The 21,400-nt window shown below is 42.8% G+C and overlaps 1 protein-coding gene across 5 annotated transcripts in view; it reads right to left on the reverse strand.

The window, feature by feature from the left end:
* Positions 1 to 14,958, reverse strand: part of LOC139364763 (dedicator of cytokinesis protein 7-like) — a 39,617-nt gene extending 24,659 nt beyond the window's left edge. For 3 of the 5 annotated variants that reach the window (XM_071101802.1, XM_071101801.1, XM_071101799.1), the window contains exons 1-10: positions 14,787 to 14,958; positions 12,083 to 12,167; positions 11,428 to 11,603; positions 11,011 to 11,079; positions 10,530 to 10,869; positions 5,515 to 5,600; positions 5,253 to 5,319; positions 4,881 to 5,030; positions 1,594 to 1,680; positions 1,137 to 1,293 (exon numbers count right to left, since the gene is read on the reverse strand). In XM_071101802.1, coding sequence (XP_070957903.1) covers positions 1,137 to 1,293; positions 1,594 to 1,680; positions 4,881 to 5,030; positions 5,253 to 5,319; positions 5,515 to 5,600; positions 10,530 to 10,869; positions 11,011 to 11,079; positions 11,428 to 11,603; positions 12,083 to 12,167; positions 14,787 to 14,836 — 1,267 coding nt within the window. In that variant the 5' untranslated portion in view covers positions 14,837 to 14,958. The remainder of the gene's footprint in view (positions 1 to 1,136; positions 1,294 to 1,593; positions 1,681 to 4,880; positions 5,031 to 5,252; positions 5,320 to 5,514; positions 5,601 to 10,529; positions 10,870 to 11,010; positions 11,080 to 11,427; positions 11,604 to 12,082; positions 12,168 to 14,786) is intronic. The other 2 variants (XM_071101803.1, XM_071101800.1) reach the window with 1 other exon arrangement.
* Between the last annotated feature and the right edge of the window lie 6,442 nt (positions 14,959 to 21,400).

Raw genomic sequence — 21,400 nt, forward strand, 5'->3', positions numbered from 1 at the left:
ATGTACAGAAAACAATCTCATTTGCCAACAAAAATAACAGCTAACGACCGTGCGAAACAATTCCCAAACCTTTCTGGAAACTAGAGAAAGCCGACAATCAACAGTCACTTGGAATCAGCAAAGCACATGAGAATGTCAGAACAGTTCCCACAGTAGCCTCAGACCACCATGACAGAAGTGGTAGCAGGGAAGATTGTGGCAAGCGCTGAAAGAATCAAGGTGAGTGGCGTTTTACTCCGCTAACCTTGGTTTTAGTAGGGTGGTCGGCACTCTGCTCTCCCCAGTCTAACCTTGGCTTTAGTAGGGTGGTCAGCACTCTGCTCTCCCCAGTCTAACCTTGGCTTTAGTAGGGTGGTCAGCACTCTGCTCTCCCCAGTCTAACCTTGGCTTTAGTAGGGTGGTCGGCACTCTGCTCTCCCCAGTCTGTCTATAGAGAGCGCTGCTCAAAGCACTGAGTGCAATTTGTCAGCTTTGCCGTTTTAAACTCTCTGCAAAACTTAATAGGGATTTACGAAAGCACCATCTTTCTGTATTGAAAAAAAAATGGAATAATAATCAACCACAACTCTTATTTTTACGTGTTCTGTTCTTTATCTCCCTTACGACCATTTAGGAGAAAAAAATCACAATCTCAAGAATTTAATAGCAAGAAATATCGATCCTCAAATTGAAAGTGATCGATCAGCTTTGAATCTTTTTTTACATTTTTTTTTAAGCGAGAGGGAGAGAATGAGTAGGAATGGGAGGTGCGTCTCGTATTGATAGCAAGTCCCAAGCCCGATGGAGAGGAGAGGTGTGTGTGAGTGGATTATGACAGAGCTGTTTGTTCAGGAAAATCAACAGAATTGAGCACTTTAGATGTTTAATTGTTTGTCTTATGTATTCTACTTAAAATAGTCCTAAAACTTAGCACATATGACTTATTGCTTTATATGAAATGAACGTGAAAAGAAAACGCCTCAAAACGTATCGCAGAATTTCAGAAAAGCTGCCACAAAATCAAGCATTCCCCCCCCCCCGCAGAAATCACAAAAGAATGTCGCAAAATCCTGGGGGGACTGATCTGTGTATGTGCTTGACATCCTAACTGCGATTAAACCAGGGGGCGTTTGGTTGAGGTCAGAGGTCATAACTACCAGAGTCAGAGTCGGGGTCAGAGCGCTCCAGCCCCCCCACACTGCTGACGATGTTGACCAGGTGGATGGCCGTCCAGGCGAAGGGCATCCTGTACCTCCCCAGCCTGCTACACGACGTCGCCGCCTGCAGTCGCAGCTTTTCCAGCTTCTCCTTGTGCTAAACAGAGAGAGACTGACTGACTGGTGGGGACTGTAAGACTGGATGGGAGCTTGCTCTATCAAGGGCCTTGAGAAAAGGCCTTTGCTATGTGATACTGTAATATTTATATAATGTTTCAGCGTTTGTTGGACATTGAGCTTCAGAATAGGGAATTGCAAATATTGCAGTTGTCTGACTAGACAGAATTGAGAAATGCTGATGGCTACCCAGCTGGACAGAGTCCCATGTGCATGACCCCATGCACGCATGTACACAGGCAAAGAAAAGACCAATAGAAGATAGATACTATGAACTTACTGTTACCTTTGATGAGTCCGACTCTTTCATGACCATGTAGGGTTCACAGGATTCCCCTATGTCTCCCTGCTGAAGGACTTTCTCCAGCTGAAACACACACACACACACACACACACACACACACACACACAGTGTGTAACGGTGAACATTGCTGACCTGACCATTATTTGCAAATGGTGCACACATGGTGCATGCACACACATTTCTAAAGCAATATATGAACTGCAAATATTGGATGCATCTTCAGAATAACTCATGTCACATTCACTAGGTAAAGACAAATAGGTCGTTGCACTTCACTGTCACCTGTGTGGCAAAGCTTACAGAACTTTATCTAAAGTAAATAAGTGATATAATGCAGCCATGATAAGGTATTGCAAAGCCACTTGGCATGAATCATTCTGGTGGCTGAAGGATATTCCACTGATTTGTCTGGGATGGTCTGCTCAAATACAGTTTACACAGCAAATTGGCCAGTGTTACCTTGTATTGATTTTTCTGTGTCACATAAGAGCCCCAGTGTTGGTGTTAATACCCAGTGTTCTAATGCTGGTAGATTTTTGGAATTGTTTGTTTCAATTGATGGATTAATTAGTCTTATGCTACACTAATCTAATCTGTTAGTTGGATTTATTGCACCCGTTACTGAAATGATTGTTCCAGTTTAGATGGTTTACGTCGTCTCACATCTTGGTCCTCCTGACCATGGCATTCATTCTGAATGCAGGTTGTGGGTGAAAACATTTCAAAATGTTGGATATCTCCACTCTAGCTGGATTCCAATGGAAATTACACCACTTTGAAAGCCAGCATAATTTGACTTGCAAATAAAACTCAAAAGAATAAAAAGGAACGTTTTACATCTTCCTAAGTCTGAGGGGGGTTTTTAACCTTCCAGACTTGGGAATTGTATCAACTCGCCACACAAGTCTTCTACTTGCGACAGAGTTAAATGCACTAAAGAGGAACAATGGGTACATATTGAAGATGCGCATGCTCATCCCCTGAATCTTTCATGTGTCAATTTTCAAAAGGATAAAGCAGAGAACATTAAAGCAGCAATACGTAGATTTTTGGGCAACCCGACCTAATTCACATAGATGTGTCATTCTCATTGAAAGCAAGTCTAAGAAGCAGTAGATCTGTTCTATGTGCACTATTTCTATGCTGACTGTTAAGTTTTGTTTTTGCTCTTTTTACTTTTGGTTTTGTACAATAGCTTCAAACAGCTGAAAATACTATATTTTTGGTTGTAGAAAATATATTTCACACCGGTTTAGATGGTACAATGATTCTCTACACTATACTTGTTTGTTTTGCCACAAACTGAAATTAAGTGAATTTTAGAATTTTTGCAACCAGGAAACAACTTTATAGTTAAAAACACTATAACAATATAGAAGAAAATGAAATCTATTCTACAAGAACCAATATCACTCTTTAAAAACACAATCCTATGGAACAATACTTGGAAAGCTTTTCAGAATTCACTGACAAATTGGTCCACATAGAAAACTGAAGGCATAGAAACCGTAAATGACTTGGTAATAGGAAATAAATGTATTTCCATTACAGAATTAAAAAGCAATTTTGGTCTGACCAGGTGTAGATATTTTCGAATACATGCAATTTAAAAGTTTATTATCACAAAGTCTCGATTTGAAATCATTTGGACATCAGAGCAATCTTTAGAGAATCCAATTTGAGTCAGAAACTGATATTAATATGATAGGCTCTCTGCAAGGTTTTGTATATCTTACCTATCTAAAAATAACTGATATTGGCACAAGATGGAGGTAATGTTAGAAGATAACTAAATACAGTTCATGAAAATGTTTAATCCAGTATAAACTAATGTATAGAATTTACTATACAAGAGACAAAATTCACTAATTCTACAGTACAACGGCAGAGTCATTTCTTAATTATACAACGGGGTGGGTCTTATCCTGAATGCTGATTGGTTAAAACTGCATTTCAAGCCGGTGTCTATTCCACAAGTTGTCATAGATTTAGTCAGTGGCGTCGAAATATCTTTATACTCTGTTCCATCTGACTGTGCTGTCTCATCAGCCCAGGCAGGAAAGTTATACACTTCATCTCCACTATAAAAAGCATCTAGACATTATCTCACATTTCTTTTAGACTAACGTTTCGTTTTCAACGGGGAGATTTGTATAAACCTTGCTGTCTGTCTCTCCGACATTTGCAACATTGTTTTAATATTTAAAATTAGATCTCCTGCTGTCCCATAATAATGAATGAGTCGAGACCAGACCAGACAGACAGGCAGTGTTTCTATGCGAGTCGAAATCATGAATCAGCTGGCATCATTTTTATGGATATTTACAAAAAAAAAGGTCTATTGAAAAAAAGGTCAAACGAAACACCGCTAATTTGCAGTCTTTCCAACTTCAGTTTGAAGTGATAGTGTTACTATAGCTGTTTTCTATGCCAGGCAAATTTGAGCATCATTAGGACATTGTCATGGATGTATCTACAATAAATGACTATAAGTTAGCCGTAGTTGGCTAGCTAGAAAGCAAGCATGGGATAAGAACGTTGCCAGCCAGTATGGCAATAGAACATTTATAACAAACGACTGGGTCGCGTCCAAAGATAGTGTTGATGTTTGTGCGCGTCTGTACGTTATCGTTTGTATGTGTATGTTTAGTAAAAAAATATATATATATATCGCACCAAAAATAAATATTTGACTCGCAGGTCACTGTATTAGGGGAAAACTAGGCCATTAAAATAAGGCTTATAAAATATGTCTTGTCTTAAAGAATATAAATTTTAATGATAACATATTCACTTGGGATCTCACTTAGTGAAGGCTACAGGACTGAAAATGAATGACTGCAACAGCCATGTCTCTGTCACTAACAAATACAGTCATGGGTGGTAACTCTACAACTCACACGAAAGGTAAGGCACACTGTGAAATATGCAAATAAGGATTTACACTAAGCAAAGTGTTAATTTCACACTTAAAAGTGTGGACCCATATTGACACTGGAAGATAAATTTAACTCTCTCAGTGTTTATTTAACAGTGGAGAATTTGCTGTGTAAAACAGTTCACACCTAAAAAAAATTGTGGAAGGTGGATAGACGATAAAAGACTTTGTATCATTAAAAAAGTTCATATGGACTAGGGGTTTTCTCCTGAACATGTGACCGGACCAAGACACAGTCCTACAGAGAGTCAGTAGATTGTCATGTGACGTAGAGCCTCCTTGGACTCTCTGTATGTGCCCCCCCTGGTGGCCCTATGCCCAGTACCTTGATGACCAGGAAGATGTCTGCAGAGGGGTAGGTGATGGAGAAGATGGCTGAGCGAGCCAGGGTGGAGATGGCTGTGTGGGGTGTGTGGAGACGCAACAAACCCTTCATCTGATCTGAGTTCAGGTCAAAGTGGAAGTCCTCTGAGATCTGGGAGAGGGAGGGAGGGAGAAGAGGAAATGTATGTCAAGGGATATTAATTCAGTTTTGACTCAGATTTAAAGCACAAGACCTTTGAGGCATACTGAGAGCTAGAATAATGTAATCAGTCAAAGCATGAGCTCAGCATGACATAAGCATAATATGATAATTCTAAAATAAACCTGCTGTATATGTACACAGTCTAAACATTTCTAGAAAACTCATGGGTACCTTTCTCTTTTCCTTGACATCATAGAGAGCGAGAGTCCCAAATATTGGCTCAATTTCTATTTCAAATCTGTAGGGGGTACAAAAAGCACACTGTGTGTTTGGATAAGAAGGAAATATGATTGATAAATTAATAAAATGCCAATGTATTTACTATTGTGCTAACCTGAACTGTGACTCAGCACTTTACATTAGTGTGAAAAGGGTATAAGTGAAAGAGTGACCGACAAGGATCATTTTAGGAACGATAAGGACAGACACTCACTTGAGGGACAGACACTTGACCATGATCCTCTGACCACAGTGTTCTTTAGGGACCTCTGGGACAGAACATCTCTCCACAGCCTCATCCTGTCAGACAACACACATAGCCGTGAGAACATCAACACGACGGCGGCATTTACACAGCCAGACGCCATGGCAACGTTGACACAGACACCACAGTAGTGTGTACACAGACATAACGAAAGAGGGAGAGAGCATGAGAAGGAGACAGAGACAAGTAGGGCTGGGCGGTAAACGGTATACCGGTATTGACGCACGGACCGGGTTTGGGCGTTTACTTTACCCTCTATAACGGTATTTGAATGTTTTGTTTGTTAAATTTGATATGCCGCGTTCCACACAGACCTAGCCCCTCCCCGTCACCCATGGAGCGCATTTGTTGTTCTTCGAGCACAAGACACTTGTGTTCGGTCTACATTGTCAACGCAGCACATGCAAAAAAAATTTGGGGGAATAAAATGAAAATGTTATTGATCACATACACATACTTATTGCAGGCGTAGCGAAATGCTTACAATGACAATGTTGATGACAACGATGTGGTTTTCTATTTGCTTCTTAATATACATGAACTAGTGTTCCAGAATTACACTGTTAGTTTGTGTTTCTTACATCTGCAAACAGCTCGTTTGTCTTTTCTAAGCAAGTTGGGCCTAAATTGTGTTAGTTGCTAAAGCTAATCACTGGTTAGCTGGCTAATAAAATGTAGTGAGTCAGAACAAACATAACTAGTTATACAGCCTGATAATACCAGTGATGGTGTAGACCGAAATCAGCACGTTGTTTGTGCAACAGTATCTTCTAAATCAAAGAGGAATAAGTGAAGCATGAATGTTTACTAAATGAAGTAGCTAAAATAAAACATTCAACGTAGCCAAAGATTATAGGGTCCCCTAGGAAACACTTATCAACAATTTGGTTCCTACGCTCTCACAATAACTCCTCCCTGGCATTTTCATTCAAACAACACTGTATTCAAAGTGCCAACTATCATATTCTAACTACAGAATTAGAATAATCATTCTATTTCCATGATTCCAACAGTTCCCGAGTGGCACAGCGGTCTAAGGCACTGCATCTCAGCGGTCTAAGGCACGGCCCGGGGTAGGCCGTCATTGTAAATAAGAATATGTTCTTAATTGGCTTGGCTAGCTAAAAATATATATATAGAAACATTATTATTATTATTTTTTAAGTTCACACAAGTGCAATTGCAACATTTTGTGAAAAATAAGGCATAGATTGTTTGCCCATATCATGCAGCCCTACGTGGTATTGAGGAAATGATCTCAAATAAGCGCAGAAATGGATGGAAATAAATGTTGGTTGAAGTTGAATAGAACAGTATAAAACAATCAGAATGGAGAAAGACCCATTGAAATCACTTAGAATGTACAGTGCATTTGGAAAGTATCCAGACCCCTTGACCTTTTCCACATTTTGTTACATTACAGCCTTGTTCTAAAACGGATTAAATTCCTCATTAATCTACACACAATACCCCATAATGACAAATCAAAATCAGATGTTTTTACTTTTTGTAAATGTATTTAAATTTAAAAAAATCATACTTACATAAGGTTGAAGTCAGAAGTTTACATATACTTAGGTTGAAGTTATTAAAACTCGTTTTTCAACCACTCCACACATTTCTGGTTAACAAACTATAGTTTTGGCAAGTCGGTTAGGACATCTACTTTGTGCATGACACAAGTCATTTTTCCAACAATAGTTTACAGACAGATTATTTCACTTATAATTTACTGTATCACAATTCCAGTGGGTCAGAAGTTTACATACACTAAGTTGACTGTTCCTTTAAACAGTTTGGAAAATTCCAGAAAATGATGTCATGGCTTTAGAAGCTTCTGATAGGCTAATTGACATCATTTGAGTCAATTGGAGGTGCACCTGTGGATGTATTTCAAGGCCTACCTTCAAACTCAGTGCCTCTTTGCTTGACTTTATGGGAAAATCAAAAGCAATCAGACCTCATAAACTTTTTGTTGTAGACTTCCACAAGTCTGGTTCATCCTTGGGAGCAATTTCCAAACGCCTGAAGGTGCCATGTTCATCTGTACAAACAATAGTATGCAAGTATAAACACCACGGGACCACGCAGCCGTCATACAGCTCAGGAAGGAGATGCGTTCTGTCTCTTAGAGATGAACGTACTTTCGTGCAAAAAGTGCAAATCAATCCCAGAATAACAGCAAAGGACCTTGTGAAGATGCTGGAGGAAACAGGTATAAGAGTATCTATATCCACAGTAAAACGAGTCCTATATCGACATTACCTGAGCCTCAGCATTACCTCAGCAAGGAAGAAGCCACTGCTCCAAAATTGCCATAAATAAAGCCAGACTACAGTTTGCAACTGCACATGGGGACGAAGATCATACTTTTTGGAGAAATGTCCTCTGGTCTGATGAAACAAAAATAGAATTGTTTGGCCATAATGACCATTTATGTTTGGAGGAAAAAGGGGGATGCTTGCAAGCCGAAGAACACCATTCCAACCACGAAGCACGGGGGTGGCAGCATCATGTTGTGGGGGTGCTTTGCTGCAGGAGGGACTGGTGCACTTCACAAAATAGATGGCATCATGAGGTAGGAAAATTAGAGGGATATATTGAAGCAACATCACAAGACATCAGTCAGGAAGTTAAAGCTTGGTCACAAATGGGTCTTCTAAATGGACAATGACCCCAAGCATACTTCCATAGTTGTGGCAAAATGGCTTAAGGACAACAAAGTCAAGGTATTGGAGTGGGCATCACAGAGCCCTAACCTCAATCCCATAGAACATTTGTGGGCAGAACTTAAAAAGCATGTACGAGCAAGGAGGCCTACAAACCTGACTCAGTCACACCAGCTCTGTCAGGAGGAATGGGCCAAAATTCACCCAACTTATTGTGGGACGCTTGTGGAAGGCTACCCGAAACGTTTGACCCAAGTTAAACAATTTTTAAAGGCAATACACTCAATTAGTATTTGGTAGCATGTAAACTTCTGACCCACTGGGAATGTGATGAAAAATAAAAGCTGAAATAAATCATTCTCTCTACTATTATTCTGACACTTCACATTCTTAAAATTAAGTGATGAACCTAACTGACCTAAAACAGGGGATTGTTCCTAGGACTAAATGTCAGAAATCTGAAAAACTTTGTTCAAATGTATTTGGCTAAGGTGTATGTAAACCTCTGACTTCAACTGTAGGTATTCAGATCCTTTACTCAGTACTATGTTGAATCAACTTTACAGCCCGAGTCTTCTTGGGTATGACACTACAAGCTTGGCATACCTGTTTTGGGGGAGGGTCTCCATTCTTCTCTCCAGATCCGCTCTGTCAGGGTTGATAGGGAGTGTTGCTGCACAGCTATTTTCAGGGCTCTCCAGAGATCTTAGCTCGGGTTCAAGTACGGGCTCTGGGTAGGCCACTCAAGGACATTCAAAGACTTGTCCCGAAGCCACTCCTGCATTGTCTTGGCTGTGTGCTTAGGGTCGTTGTCCTGTTGGAAGGTGAACCTTTGCCCCAGTCTGAGGTCCTGAACAGGTTTTCATCAAGGATCCTTCTGTACTTCGCTCCATTCATCTTTCCCTCGTTCCTGACTAGTCTCCCAGTCCCTACCGCTGAAAAACATCCCCACATCATGACGCTGCCACCACCATGCTTCACTGTAGGGATGGTGCCAGGTTTCCTCCAGATGTGACGCTTGGCATTCAGGCCAAAGAGTTCAATCTTGGTTTCATCAGACCAGAAAATATTGTTTATCATGGTCTGAGAATCTTGTAGGTGCCTTTTGTCAAACTCCAAGCGGGCTGTCATGTGCCTTTTACTGAGGAGTGGCTTCCGTCTGGCTACCCTACCACAAAGGCCTGATTGGTGAAGTGCTGCAGAGATGGTTGTCCTTCTGGAATATTCTGCGATCTCCACAGCGGAACTCTGGAGCTCTGTCAGAAGGACCATCAGGTTCTTGGTCACCTCCGTGACCAAGGCCCTTCTCCCCCAATTGCTCAGTTTGGCCGGGCGGTCAGCTCTAGGAAAAGTCTTGGTGGTTCCAAACTTCTTCCATTTAAGAATGACGAAGGCCACTGTGTTCTTGGGGACCTAAAATGCTGCAGAAATTGTTTGGTACCCTTCCCCAGATCCGCACCTCGACAATCCTGTCTTGAAGCTCTAAGGACAATTCTTTCGACCTCATGGCTTGGCACTGCCAACTGTGGGACCTTATAGACAGATGTGTGCCTTTCCAAATCATGTCCAATCAATTGAATTTACCATATGGGGACTCCAATCAAGTTGTAGGAACATCTCAAGGAGCAATGGAAACAGGATGCACCGGAGCTCAATTTCAAGTCTTGTAGCAAAGGGTCTTAATACTTATGTAAATAAGGTATTTCTGTTTTTTTATTTTTAATACACTTTGTCATTATGGGTTATTGTGTGTAAATTGATGAGGAACATATATATATATTTTATCAATTTTAGAATAAGGTTGTAACGTAACAAAATGTGTAAAAAGTGAAGGGGTCTGAATACTTTCCGAATGAACTGTATGTGTTGCCACCCTAGGGTCACGCACTACTCAAAGCAAATGTATAACTTTTATTACTCAAAAACATCAAATAACCTAAAAATATACATTTTTCAAATACCTTAATATTATATTTTGGCCATATCGCCCAGCCCTAGAGGCAAGATACGCAAACAGATGGTCACGTGGCTGAGAAGGCTATTTCATTGATGTGCTTCAATGTCTATGGTGGAACTGCCTGATTTTTAGAAAAATAATCTATATGTAATTAACTTAGATTTTTTTTTTGTTGAAATATATAATTAAGTTTTGATATATTTTCCGTAACTTTCTATGTTATAGCTATATCATTCTATACAAAGTCGGCTAGCCCTTTAGCAACACATGCTGACAGACAACTGAGCCGAACAGAAGTGAATAGTGTATGGATGATAATATTATTATTTGGGACTGACCTCGTCGGGAGGAGGGAAGAGCCCCAGCAGGTCAGAGTGGCGCCCCTGCAGGCGGGCCTCAGCGTTGCGCCGGTCCATGTCCTCTGCAGCTGTGCGCTCTAGCACCGAGGGAAGCAGGGCGTCCGGCGACGAGTTCTTCAGGTCAAAAATACTGGAGGCCCAGCTACCCCGGGGTGTGTCATCGAGAGAGACTGACCGCCGCTTAGCATCATCCTGGTCATCCTGACGGTCAGTGGCCGCAGCCTCGTCCAGTTCAAAGGTCTGCTTAACCAGCCCTCGCTGCCTCTCCCTCTGGCGCTCAGAGTTGTGGGGGGTGTGGGTTGTACTGTAACGCTGATACCTAGACATGGCAAAATACATTTTCCTCATCTTTATATCACAGAGATAATGTACATCATGGGCACCATTGCAACCAAATCAATGTGGAGAAATGAATGGAAAAGAGGGTGGCATATGGGACACATGATAGAGGGACACTCACTTCCTCTGAATGATCAACCAGTCATCTGTGTAGACAGCCAAGGCATCTCTCACTCTTGGGTCAAATGTGCTGTGGAAAACACACATGAATTATATAGTAGGACATAAATATTACAATGGCATAGGAAAGGTACATGGTGTTCTGCCTGTCCAGTAGCATGATAATGCTGTGTCAAGAAGTCCTAGTTCTGTGAGTGAGCGTGTGTGTCAGTCTTACCCTCTAGATTATTTTCTAGGCGGGGCACAAAGGATTTCAACGCAACAGCCAGGCCCCTGTCTTCAAAATTGCCATTTGAAACCCTTTGAAGCCAAACTCTTTTAGGCAGGTGGAAACAGAGCTAAGCAAGGGGACATAATGCTAGGGGAAACACTGCTGTGTGTACTGTACATAATATGCGTGTTAGTGTGTGTGACTCACTCCTCCTCGGGCAGAGGGGGCTCCAGTGTAGTACACTCTCTGTCCTGCAGGAGGAGCTCCAGGTCGTCTGGGGGGAACTCCATCAGCTGTCTGAGGGGGCAAGGCTCCGCCCCAGGGGCGTGGCTACTCACATACTCCTCATAGTCCACAGGCTCCACCACCTCTGTCAGTGGCACCTGCCAACCAATCAATCAATAACACACAACAATCAATACCCGAGGTGCGTTCAGTACGCTTGAACGTTTGCGGAACAGTATGCCCTGAACGACACGTTTTCTTGAACAGACTGAGATAGGTTTGCTCCGTTCGGTGGGTGAGTGACATATTTAAAAAGGGCAGCGGTGCATTTTGAACCTCAACTGGTCGTTCAGTAGAGCACCGTTTCTGTTCAATGTAACAGTTATGTCCTGAACGCAGCCCCGGAGAAGCATTATATTCATACACCTGAACCTTCCACCAGGACCACAAGCTACAGGCCACACCGAGATGGCGAGCAAAGAAGAGAGGTGGATAATATGAGTGATTAAGCCTACGTCGCCTAGTTCTGACACGCTCGTATACATAGACATAGACACTGGCTCCACTTCAGTAAGAGCACTGCGGCGCTGACCAAAAACAAGGTGATATACCTAAACACACACACACAGCTACTTACAGGTTGGTGTGCTCCTCGTTTCTTGGACAGCTGAGGGGAGCCGTACTCTCTGGATACCTGCTTCCTGACCTCTGCAGCCACCGTCCTGACAGAGACGGACAGGAAACGGTAGAGTTCAGTTACGCTCAAACAGGGGAAGAAAACAGTTTTTCCATTCACAGCTGTATCTTCAGGAAGCCAAACAGAAACAAGTCTAGACATAATAAATACCAGAATAGCAATCATTCTGTCAGTGGATAAAGACGGTTAACTTGAGAACTGATTTGATGCCCAAACTTGCAAGCGCTAGCCTCAGATTCGTATGCAAATATGCTCCATAATCTAGATACTCAGCTAAAATCTCTCCAGCGAGGTGCCAAAAATCTAATTGCCTCACCATTATCATGCACATGCAAATAAGCCAATTAACATAGGCTAAACAAAACCCTTGCTGCAGATAACCCAGAGTTAAACCTATTACATTTTGCTTATTGCTGCTTGAAACCATTATGAATATGTAGGCTACTCCCAGACGTAATGCTAGAAGTGTTTTATACATAATTATGTGCCTGCCTTAGATGTCATAATAGCTTTCCAGTTTTGACTTCTTATCAGATGTGAGCAGCCATGTATGCTATCCATTCTCTCCCCACGACCCAGTCCCCAGCAGCTGGTACTAGTAGCAGTGCTGAATGGCAGCAGCTGTTGTGAATGGGAGTCAAGCCGGATCTGTGGGAGAAGAGAGGAGCGGTGGGGCCTAGCACAGAAACCAGGCAGAGAGCCATAACGCTCTCACTGCCCCTGGCCTGGGCCTTTATGGACCAATAGCAAATGGGAGGCTTAGAGAGGGGGGACACAGTCAAACTAGGCTCCCAATCCTCTCAGAGACACAGCATGCAGCTGCTCTTCCACAAACTTATAACGGACTGGCCATCTCATACTCTCAGACTATATATCTCACACAGACATGCACAGATACACACATAACGCTTCCCGGAATTCCCTGGTCACGGTCGCTGCGGTCAAACTACGTCTTCATTCCACACATTAAATGCTACTGCTCTCTGCTTCAAAAGGAGACCCTCAAATGTAATTTATCCCCATGACATACTACACCCCCCCCCCCCCATCTCTCAGAAATAACTCTGATACCCCAAATCACACAACCCTTTCAAGCTGGAACTCGACAACAATCTTTTGACAGAGGCGTCAGTCTCAACAATATGTTTGTGATAGTGTTGTTCTGCCGTTAAAATGTACTACCTTCTCCATACCCCACTTTAAACAGGATAAAGGAAAAGCTATCGCCTCCAAGGGTAATAGACGGAACACCGTCACACCCTTTCCTGCATCCTGAACCGATACAATGGACTGGCTCCCACTGGGGAGAGAGAGAAAGGACTGGACGATAACAGAGTTGGGGAGAGAGGAGAAACTGTAGCAATGATTAGGTCTAAGTTGTTGAATTCAGCACTCTGCTCGGTAACTACTAAGTTAGGCTATAGCCTAGTAGTAGGTTAGCTGCTACAATTTGAACTAGTAGGCTGCCAGTCAACATTCAGAAGGAACAGCACCATTCACCGTTAGCTAGGCTAACTCAATATGATAATCATGTGAGAGTGAGAAATATGCGTACATACCATGGTGAGTATAATAAGTCTGGTTGGGCCAGTTGGAAAGTCCTAATAGGAGATACAAGGTATGGGCCTGTTGTGGTGTTGTTGACTGTTTCGCACTGGACTGCTGACATTCCAAGATGTCATTGAGATTTCCCTGTTGGTTTTGATGTGACATGTTCACCTGCATGTTGTGATGCTGATAGACATCTCTTATCAAATATCCAGTCTGCTCTCAGGAGCCTCCAAGGGCCACTCACCCTTAACATGAAGGGGGTTCTCAGATGATTCTATGAAGGCTTCGATGAACACAAGTATGAACTTAACTCCAGCAATGGTGGAACTGGGAAACGCATCACGTCACACAAGGTGATGTTACAGCTGTAGGTCTGATCTAACTCTGTGGATAATAATAAAGATACTGTCCTCGGCTACTTTCCTTCCCCATAGGAAAGGGGAACTCCATCTTTCCTTCTTCTGTTTTCATTGTGTAGCAGAACTCCATAAGAACTAGACGTTTCAGTTCCATCTACAGATCTACCCCCAGGAAGGGTTCTACACAGTATGACTTGAACTAGGAGTGACAGCACAGAGGATCAAGCTGAGTTCATTTGCAGCGCACCAATATTAGTGTAACCCAACCCACGCCTTGTTATCCCACAGGTCGACGGGAAAGCGAATTCAACGGCTGGTATGACTAGATAACTACTAATTATAGTTTTATATCCGTTTTACTTGGGTCTCCTCAAGATAATGTAAAATAAAGTAATTTAGGTAACTAGTAGCCAACATGTTTGATGGCTACTCGATGGCTCGAGTGTCAGTCAGCCTACTAGCAAAAGGATAGCTGTGATCTGGTTCTGTGTGTGTGCAACAAAGTAACAATCGCAAGGTATGAAAATCGTTTTCTAAACAATGGCAGGGTGAATGATAAATGCACATTTCATTCGAAGCCCATATGCTGAACAATAGACTTCGTCTGTCTCAGTTCCTATTCAGTCTGCGCGGTTCACGATCAGCGATGCCCTCAAATCCTGCACTACCCGGTCTGTCCGTTATGTCACGCGAACTAGCTGTCCTACTGAGTACATACAAATTATGAGTCTCACCGATTAATTTTGTGAGCAAATGCCCTCCTCTCGTTGGTTGAAGATGCCATTTCGCGTCCCCATTTAGTGTAGTCTTCGAACTATTCTCTCTCTCTCACACACTCCTGCACTTCGATACGGTTGTTGTCCTGCTGGAGTTCGCTTCCTCGTACCACCACGCCACGGTGCCTATCCCAGTGGTCCTCCTAGTGGTTGGGAGCAGAAATACAAGGTTGTATGGGATCGTCCGCAGTGCATTCAAAATTCTCACCTGACCGGTTTCAGTAACGCTGTCACACGCCCGCGAATGGCCCATATCCTCAACAGTTAGGGTTTCATTACAGTGTGAAAATTGAGGAAGTTTGCTGAACAGCGAGACCTACTTTAGTTCAACACGTATACCAAGTGAAAAACACAACGTCAAAAGCCCGTAGGTGTCAAATCAACTCAAATTTTATTGGTCACATACACCTGGTTAGCAGATGTTAATTCCGACCGTGCAATAATTTCTAACAAGTAATATAACCTAACAATTCCACAACAACTACCTTATACACACAAATGTAAAGGAATTAATACGAATATGTACATAAAAATATATAATAAGTGATGGCCGAACGGCATAGGCAAGATGCAGTAGATGGTATAGAGTACAGTATATACATATGAGATGAGTAATGTAGGGTATGAAAACATATAAAGCAGCATTGTTTAAAGTGGCTAGTGATACATTACATCAAGATGGCAAGATGCAGTAGATGGTATAGTGTACAGTATATACATATGAGATGAGTAATGTAGGGTATGAGAACATTATATAAAGTGGCATTGTTTAAAGTGGCTAGTGATACATTTAATTACATCAAGATGGCAAGATGCAGTAGATGGTATAGAGTACAGTATGAGATGAGTAATGTAGGGTATGTAAACATTATATAAAGTGGCTAGTGATAAGTTGATTGCATCAATTTTTCCATTATTAAAGTGGCTGGAGATGAGTCAGTATGTTGGCAGCAGCCACTCAATGTTTGTGGTGGCTGTTTAACCGTCCGATTGCCTTGAGATAGAAGCTGTTTTTCAGTCTCTCGGTCCCCGCTTTGATGCACCTGTACAGACCTTGCCTTCTGAATGATAGTGGGGTGAACAGGCAGTGGCTCGGGTGGTTGTTGTCCTTGATGATCTTTATGGCCTTCCTGTGACATTGGGTGGTGTAGGTGTCCTGGAAGGCAGGTAGTTTGCTCCCGGTGTGTCATCTGTTGACAGTTTGGTAGTCCTAGCTACCTGTCAAAACAAAAGCAAAACACTACAATGAATGCATGAATTCATAAATCACACTGCATATATTACAGGCCTATAATACGGATATGGATCTGCAGTAGGCCATTGTTTTGTTACAATGCAACCATTGGTGAATTAGGAAATCTGCAGTGATGCAAGTAGCCAGGTGCAACACAGCAGGCAGGTGGCACCTGAACAAGGTCAATATTTTTTAGGTCAAGGAGGTTGAAGGCTATCAAGAAAAAAGGTTGGGTTGTGAAGTACTAGGCTAGCCGGCTAGGGATTAAATAGGTTTATAGCCTACTGTTCAACTGCTAGGCTTTTTTGAGCCAATAGACCTAGGCCTGTGTCAACCAGACAGATGACTGTGGTCTGATTACTATTTTCCTCACCCGGTCGGTCAACTAATCCAATTGATGAAAAAAAATAATCTGCCTTTTACCAGGAACGGGGGCCATTTCATTCGTCATTTGGTTAAGTAGATCTAATCCTGTTAATTCTGTCTGGCATGCGCATACAAGGTCTATCTAAGAGGATGTGTACTGGCCCTGTAATTCAGTGGTGCTACATTGTGGTGTGCTAATTTACACCTTTTAAATCATTTGTCTACCTCAATCATGTTGTGTGCTTTAGAATACTAATCACACTACACACGGATAGTGTGTTCATATTTGGGATGAATATGTATTATGATCATATGCCCATCCCCTAAACGGTTAGTTCCTCTAGGTGTATCTCTACAGCAGCATCATATGTTTACCTCACATTCATATCCATAACATGCTCAAGTATTTCATGTTTACTCCATTATCCCCTCTTGGAGGGAATCTATGTAATATACTGTATCACATTTCCCACGTCAGCCAGGAGGCAAAATGCTGCCTCTCCCTTCAGCAAGTGTGCTTTACCAACTGTTGACCAGCAGAGGGAGATGTTCACCATGATTGTGGGGAAAAGGGTAGGGCCCAAGCCTCTTCTATAAGAAAGGCGGGTCTTCGGATTCATGATTCTTTCTGATTTCTGATTTCGTGGTTCATGGTGCTCAACAGAACTAGCTAGCGCTGTAGTGACAGACTCTGATTGTAGCGTTATCTTGCAGTTTCTGATTTTCTTTGTAGCCTTTCAGTAGATTGACAACAAACGTTGGTCCTAATTAAGACCCAAAGGAGATGGCCTCCTTTCAAATGGAATCAAATGATTTACAATGAAGCAAATGAAAAGGAGGTACACCAAAGTTCAGGACACAATGTGTCCCCACGGGGTTGTCCCTGATGTCTTATAGCTGGTCCATCTTTCATCTCAAATTGAAATGAGCAGCTAACACACTAAATGGGTAATGAATCAATGCATTATTGTATTTACATTTGACATTTTAGTCATTCAGCAGAAGCTCTTATCCAGAGCGACTTACAGTTAGTGCATTCATCTTAAGATAGCTAGGTGGGACAACCACGTGTCACAGTCGTAGTAAGTACATGCTTCCTCAAAGTAGCTCTCAGCAAAGTCAGAGCTAGTAAGGTAAGTATTGTTTTATGTATCTCTCTCCCTCTCTTTCTCCATCCTTCTCTCCTTCTCTTATCGACCCTTCTCCACAGGAACCACTTGTCAATTTACTGTAAAACCACTCCCTCCGCTCTGTCTGCCTTCATTCCCCACCCCCATCTCATCCATCAGTAAAGTATAACCAAATAGAGCTGCCTGCTGCAACCCCACCCCCATCCTCCTCACTCTCCCTCTTCCCCATGGTCCACCAATTCAGCACCAGGGAAAGCAGCCTGCCTGCCTGCTGCTGCAGGTACTCAGCTCCCACTCTGCTCTGTCTGCAAGATGCCAGATTAATAATGGGGTGTATGGAGGTTTATGAAAAATGAGAGATAGAGAGTCAGAGAGAGCGAGAGAGAGGGTTGGGGGCGAGGAGGGGGGGGGGGGGGGGGTGGATAAATTAACCTTGTGTGACAGACAGAGGCTGGGGCTGTAGCAGAGGAAGGGATTTGTGTGTGCATGGAACCAGTCTCTCTCAGAGTAGAGCAGGGTAGCAGGCAGGCTCAGTGCTAGCAGGCAGGAGTCTGGGCCAGAGACCATGTTAATGAAGACAAATTCATCTCACTTTTTCTCTCTCCTCTATGTACGTCCACTGCTTCCACTACAATGCCCACACTAGCCCTTTCTCTACCATGGTTGTCCTGAGAATGAAGAATGAAGAGTGTTGCCTTACAAGGCGACACGTGTGCATTAGAGATTGTGAGAGCCTAGGTATTGTATTTGTAATGTATTTTCTCAGGTGGTCAAGAGTCCCTGAGCCAGACAATGTAGACCTCTATGAGCTTCCATCATGACAACCAGACAATGTAGACCACTATGAGCTTCCATCATGACAACCAGACAATGTAGACTACTAAGAGCTTCCATCATGACAACCAGACAATGTAGACCACTAAGAGCTTCCATCGTGACAACCAGACAATGTAGACCACTATGAGCTTCCATCATGACAACCAGACAATGTAGACCACTATGAGCTTCCATCATGACAACCAGACAATGTAGACCACTATGAGCTTCCATCATGACAACCAGACAATGTAGACCACTATGAGCTTCCATCATGACAACCAGACAATGTAGACCACTATGAGCTTCCATCATGACAACCAGACAATGTAGACCACTATGAGCTTCCATCATGACAACCAGACAATGTAGACCACTATGAGCTTCCATCATGACAACCAGACAATGTAGACCACTATGAGCTTCCATCATGACAACTAGACAATGTAGACCACTATGAGCTTCCATCATGACAACCAGACAATGTAGACCACTATGAGCTTCCATCATGACAACCAGACAATGTAGACCACTATGAGCTTCCATCATGACAACCAGACAATGTAGACCACTATGAGCTTCCATCATGACAACCAGACAATGTAGACCACTATGAGCTTCCATCATGACAACCAGACAATGTAGACCACTATGAGCTTCCATCATGACAACCAGACAATGTAGACCACTATGAGCTTCCATCATGACAACCAGACAATGTAGACCACTATGAGCTTCCATCATGACAACCAGACAATGTAGACCACTATGAGCTTCCATCATGACAACCAGACAATGTAGACCACTATGAGCTTCCATCATGACAACCAGACAATGTAGACCACTATGAGCTTCCATCATGACAACCAGACAATGTAGACCACTATGAGCTTCCATCATGACAACCAGACAATGTAGACCACTATGAGCTTCCATCATGACAACCAGACAATGTAGACCACTATGAGCTTCCATCATGACAACCAGACAATGTAGACCACTATGAGCTTCCATCATGACAACCAGACAATGTAGACCACTATGAGCTTCCATCATGACAACTAGACAATGCAGACCACTATGAGCTTCCATCATGACAACCAGACAATGTAGACCACTATGAGCTTCCGTCATGACAACCAGACAATGTAGACCACTATGAGCTTCCATCATGACAACCAGACAATGTAGACCACTATGAGCTTCCATCATGACAACCAGACAATGTAGACCACTATGAGCTTCCATCATGACAACCAGACAATGTAGATCATCATTATCCTTTTCCCCATTGGTAAGTCAGAATACATGATTAATTGGACATTTAAATGGATATTATATAAAGCATCTTGCATACTACAATGCAGCCATCATTACCATCACGCATAGAGACACTGTCCAGACAAATCTATAAATATCACACTGATATCATATTTGGGAATTAAATGTCAGTATCCAATCAAATCAAAGTTTATTGGCGCGCACAGACTTGCAGGAGTTTTAGAAGGTGCAGTGAAATGTTTATGTTACTAGCTCCAACAGTGCAGTAGAATGTCTAGCAAATACTATACAAATACACAATAATCAACAATTTAATGAAGCGCTTGTATGTTTGGCAGTGACATTGTGGTGCCCTTGCATTGTGTTTGTTCGTATAGCACTGATTAATACTGTCAGTGGACAGTACCTACGCCTGGTCTATTCTTCCCACCTCTCTAGCCTCCTTCTTTTCTCTCCTCCTTAGCCCTCCTCTGTTCATCGAAGGCTTTCAATTCCTAGACCGGCACTATTGTTCGAGTCGCTGCCCCTCCCCCACAGCCGAGAGAGCCCCCCCCACCCCTTCCATCCCTACTGCATTACCAAAGAACAAAAGAGAGCGTGTCAGACACCACCCACTGGATCTCTTTCACACAACAGCCCCCACCTCACTTCCAGATGGGCTTAGCTTTTTTTCAGGGGTTACTCGCAACCCCAAGAGTCCTTCAAAATGGATGTCACTTCCCTTCCCCCCAGAATCCACTCCTCAGCTGCCCGTCATCCACCTGCTCGCCCACCACGCGCCCATTCCCAGAGCACGCCCCATCTCCACCCCCTCCCCTCTACCTCTCCCTATCGGCCTGGGGGGAGGGGGGGGGGGGTCCCATTAAAATCATTAACCACTTGCTCACTGTGGACCAGCTCCAAGACATTACTTCAGCAGCCATAAAAAGGCTTTTACCATATTAAGTGCTGAGGGAGAGAAAAGGAAGAACAAACCTCTAGTGTTTTTGCATATGAAAGCTCTCACAATTTAGCAAACCACATGTCGGGGGAGGAAAACAAACATGTGTAAATTACATGCTAAAAAGAGAGATGATTAGAGGTTTTAATCAATATACAGAGATTCTGTATGATTGGCTACATGTATGAAACTCAAGCAAGAAATAACAAATGCAAAGAAATGATACAAAATAAGACAGGCTCATACGTCTATAACAAGTAATAAAGCATTACACCTGTTGACTATAAGTCAAGTGTTACCAAGGATGACATACTGGTATCCCCTTCACAAGCTGAACACTGATGATGAAGGAATTACCCGTCATGACAATAGCTATAATCAATAACGTTCAAGCTAATGTGCAGTAGTATCTCTTGCTGTCCTCTACTGATGGGCAGGCAGATGCTTATTTGATTGTGTGGCTCGAAAGGCATCAACACGTTGCATCTTCAGGAGAGTGTTTTCTCTAACCTCTACCCCTGGACTGACCCCTGACCCTCCAGGGAGCTAGAGGAGAGGTGCAGCACTAGGCCTCATCTGCCACCCCCCACCGGACAGCTGTTAGAACTTTAATGGAACTTGTTCTACCATTAAGAGGGGGGGTTCGGGGGGGGGGGGGGGGGGTCGGATAATCACTGCTGAAATCCTTTAAAATCTGGTTAATTACTGTAGAATACAGAAATCTATATCCCCCAGTTGCCAGTACACATCCCTCCACTTCAGTACTCCCACTCTGCAGATTTGTCTAATAGACAGAGAGCCATTT

The sequence above is a fragment of the Oncorhynchus clarkii genome, chromosome 13 (genome assembly GCF_045791955.1).
Source record: "Oncorhynchus clarkii lewisi isolate Uvic-CL-2024 chromosome 13, UVic_Ocla_1.0, whole genome shotgun sequence".
Lineage (NCBI taxonomy): Eukaryota > Metazoa > Chordata > Actinopteri > Salmoniformes > Salmonidae > Oncorhynchus > Oncorhynchus clarkii.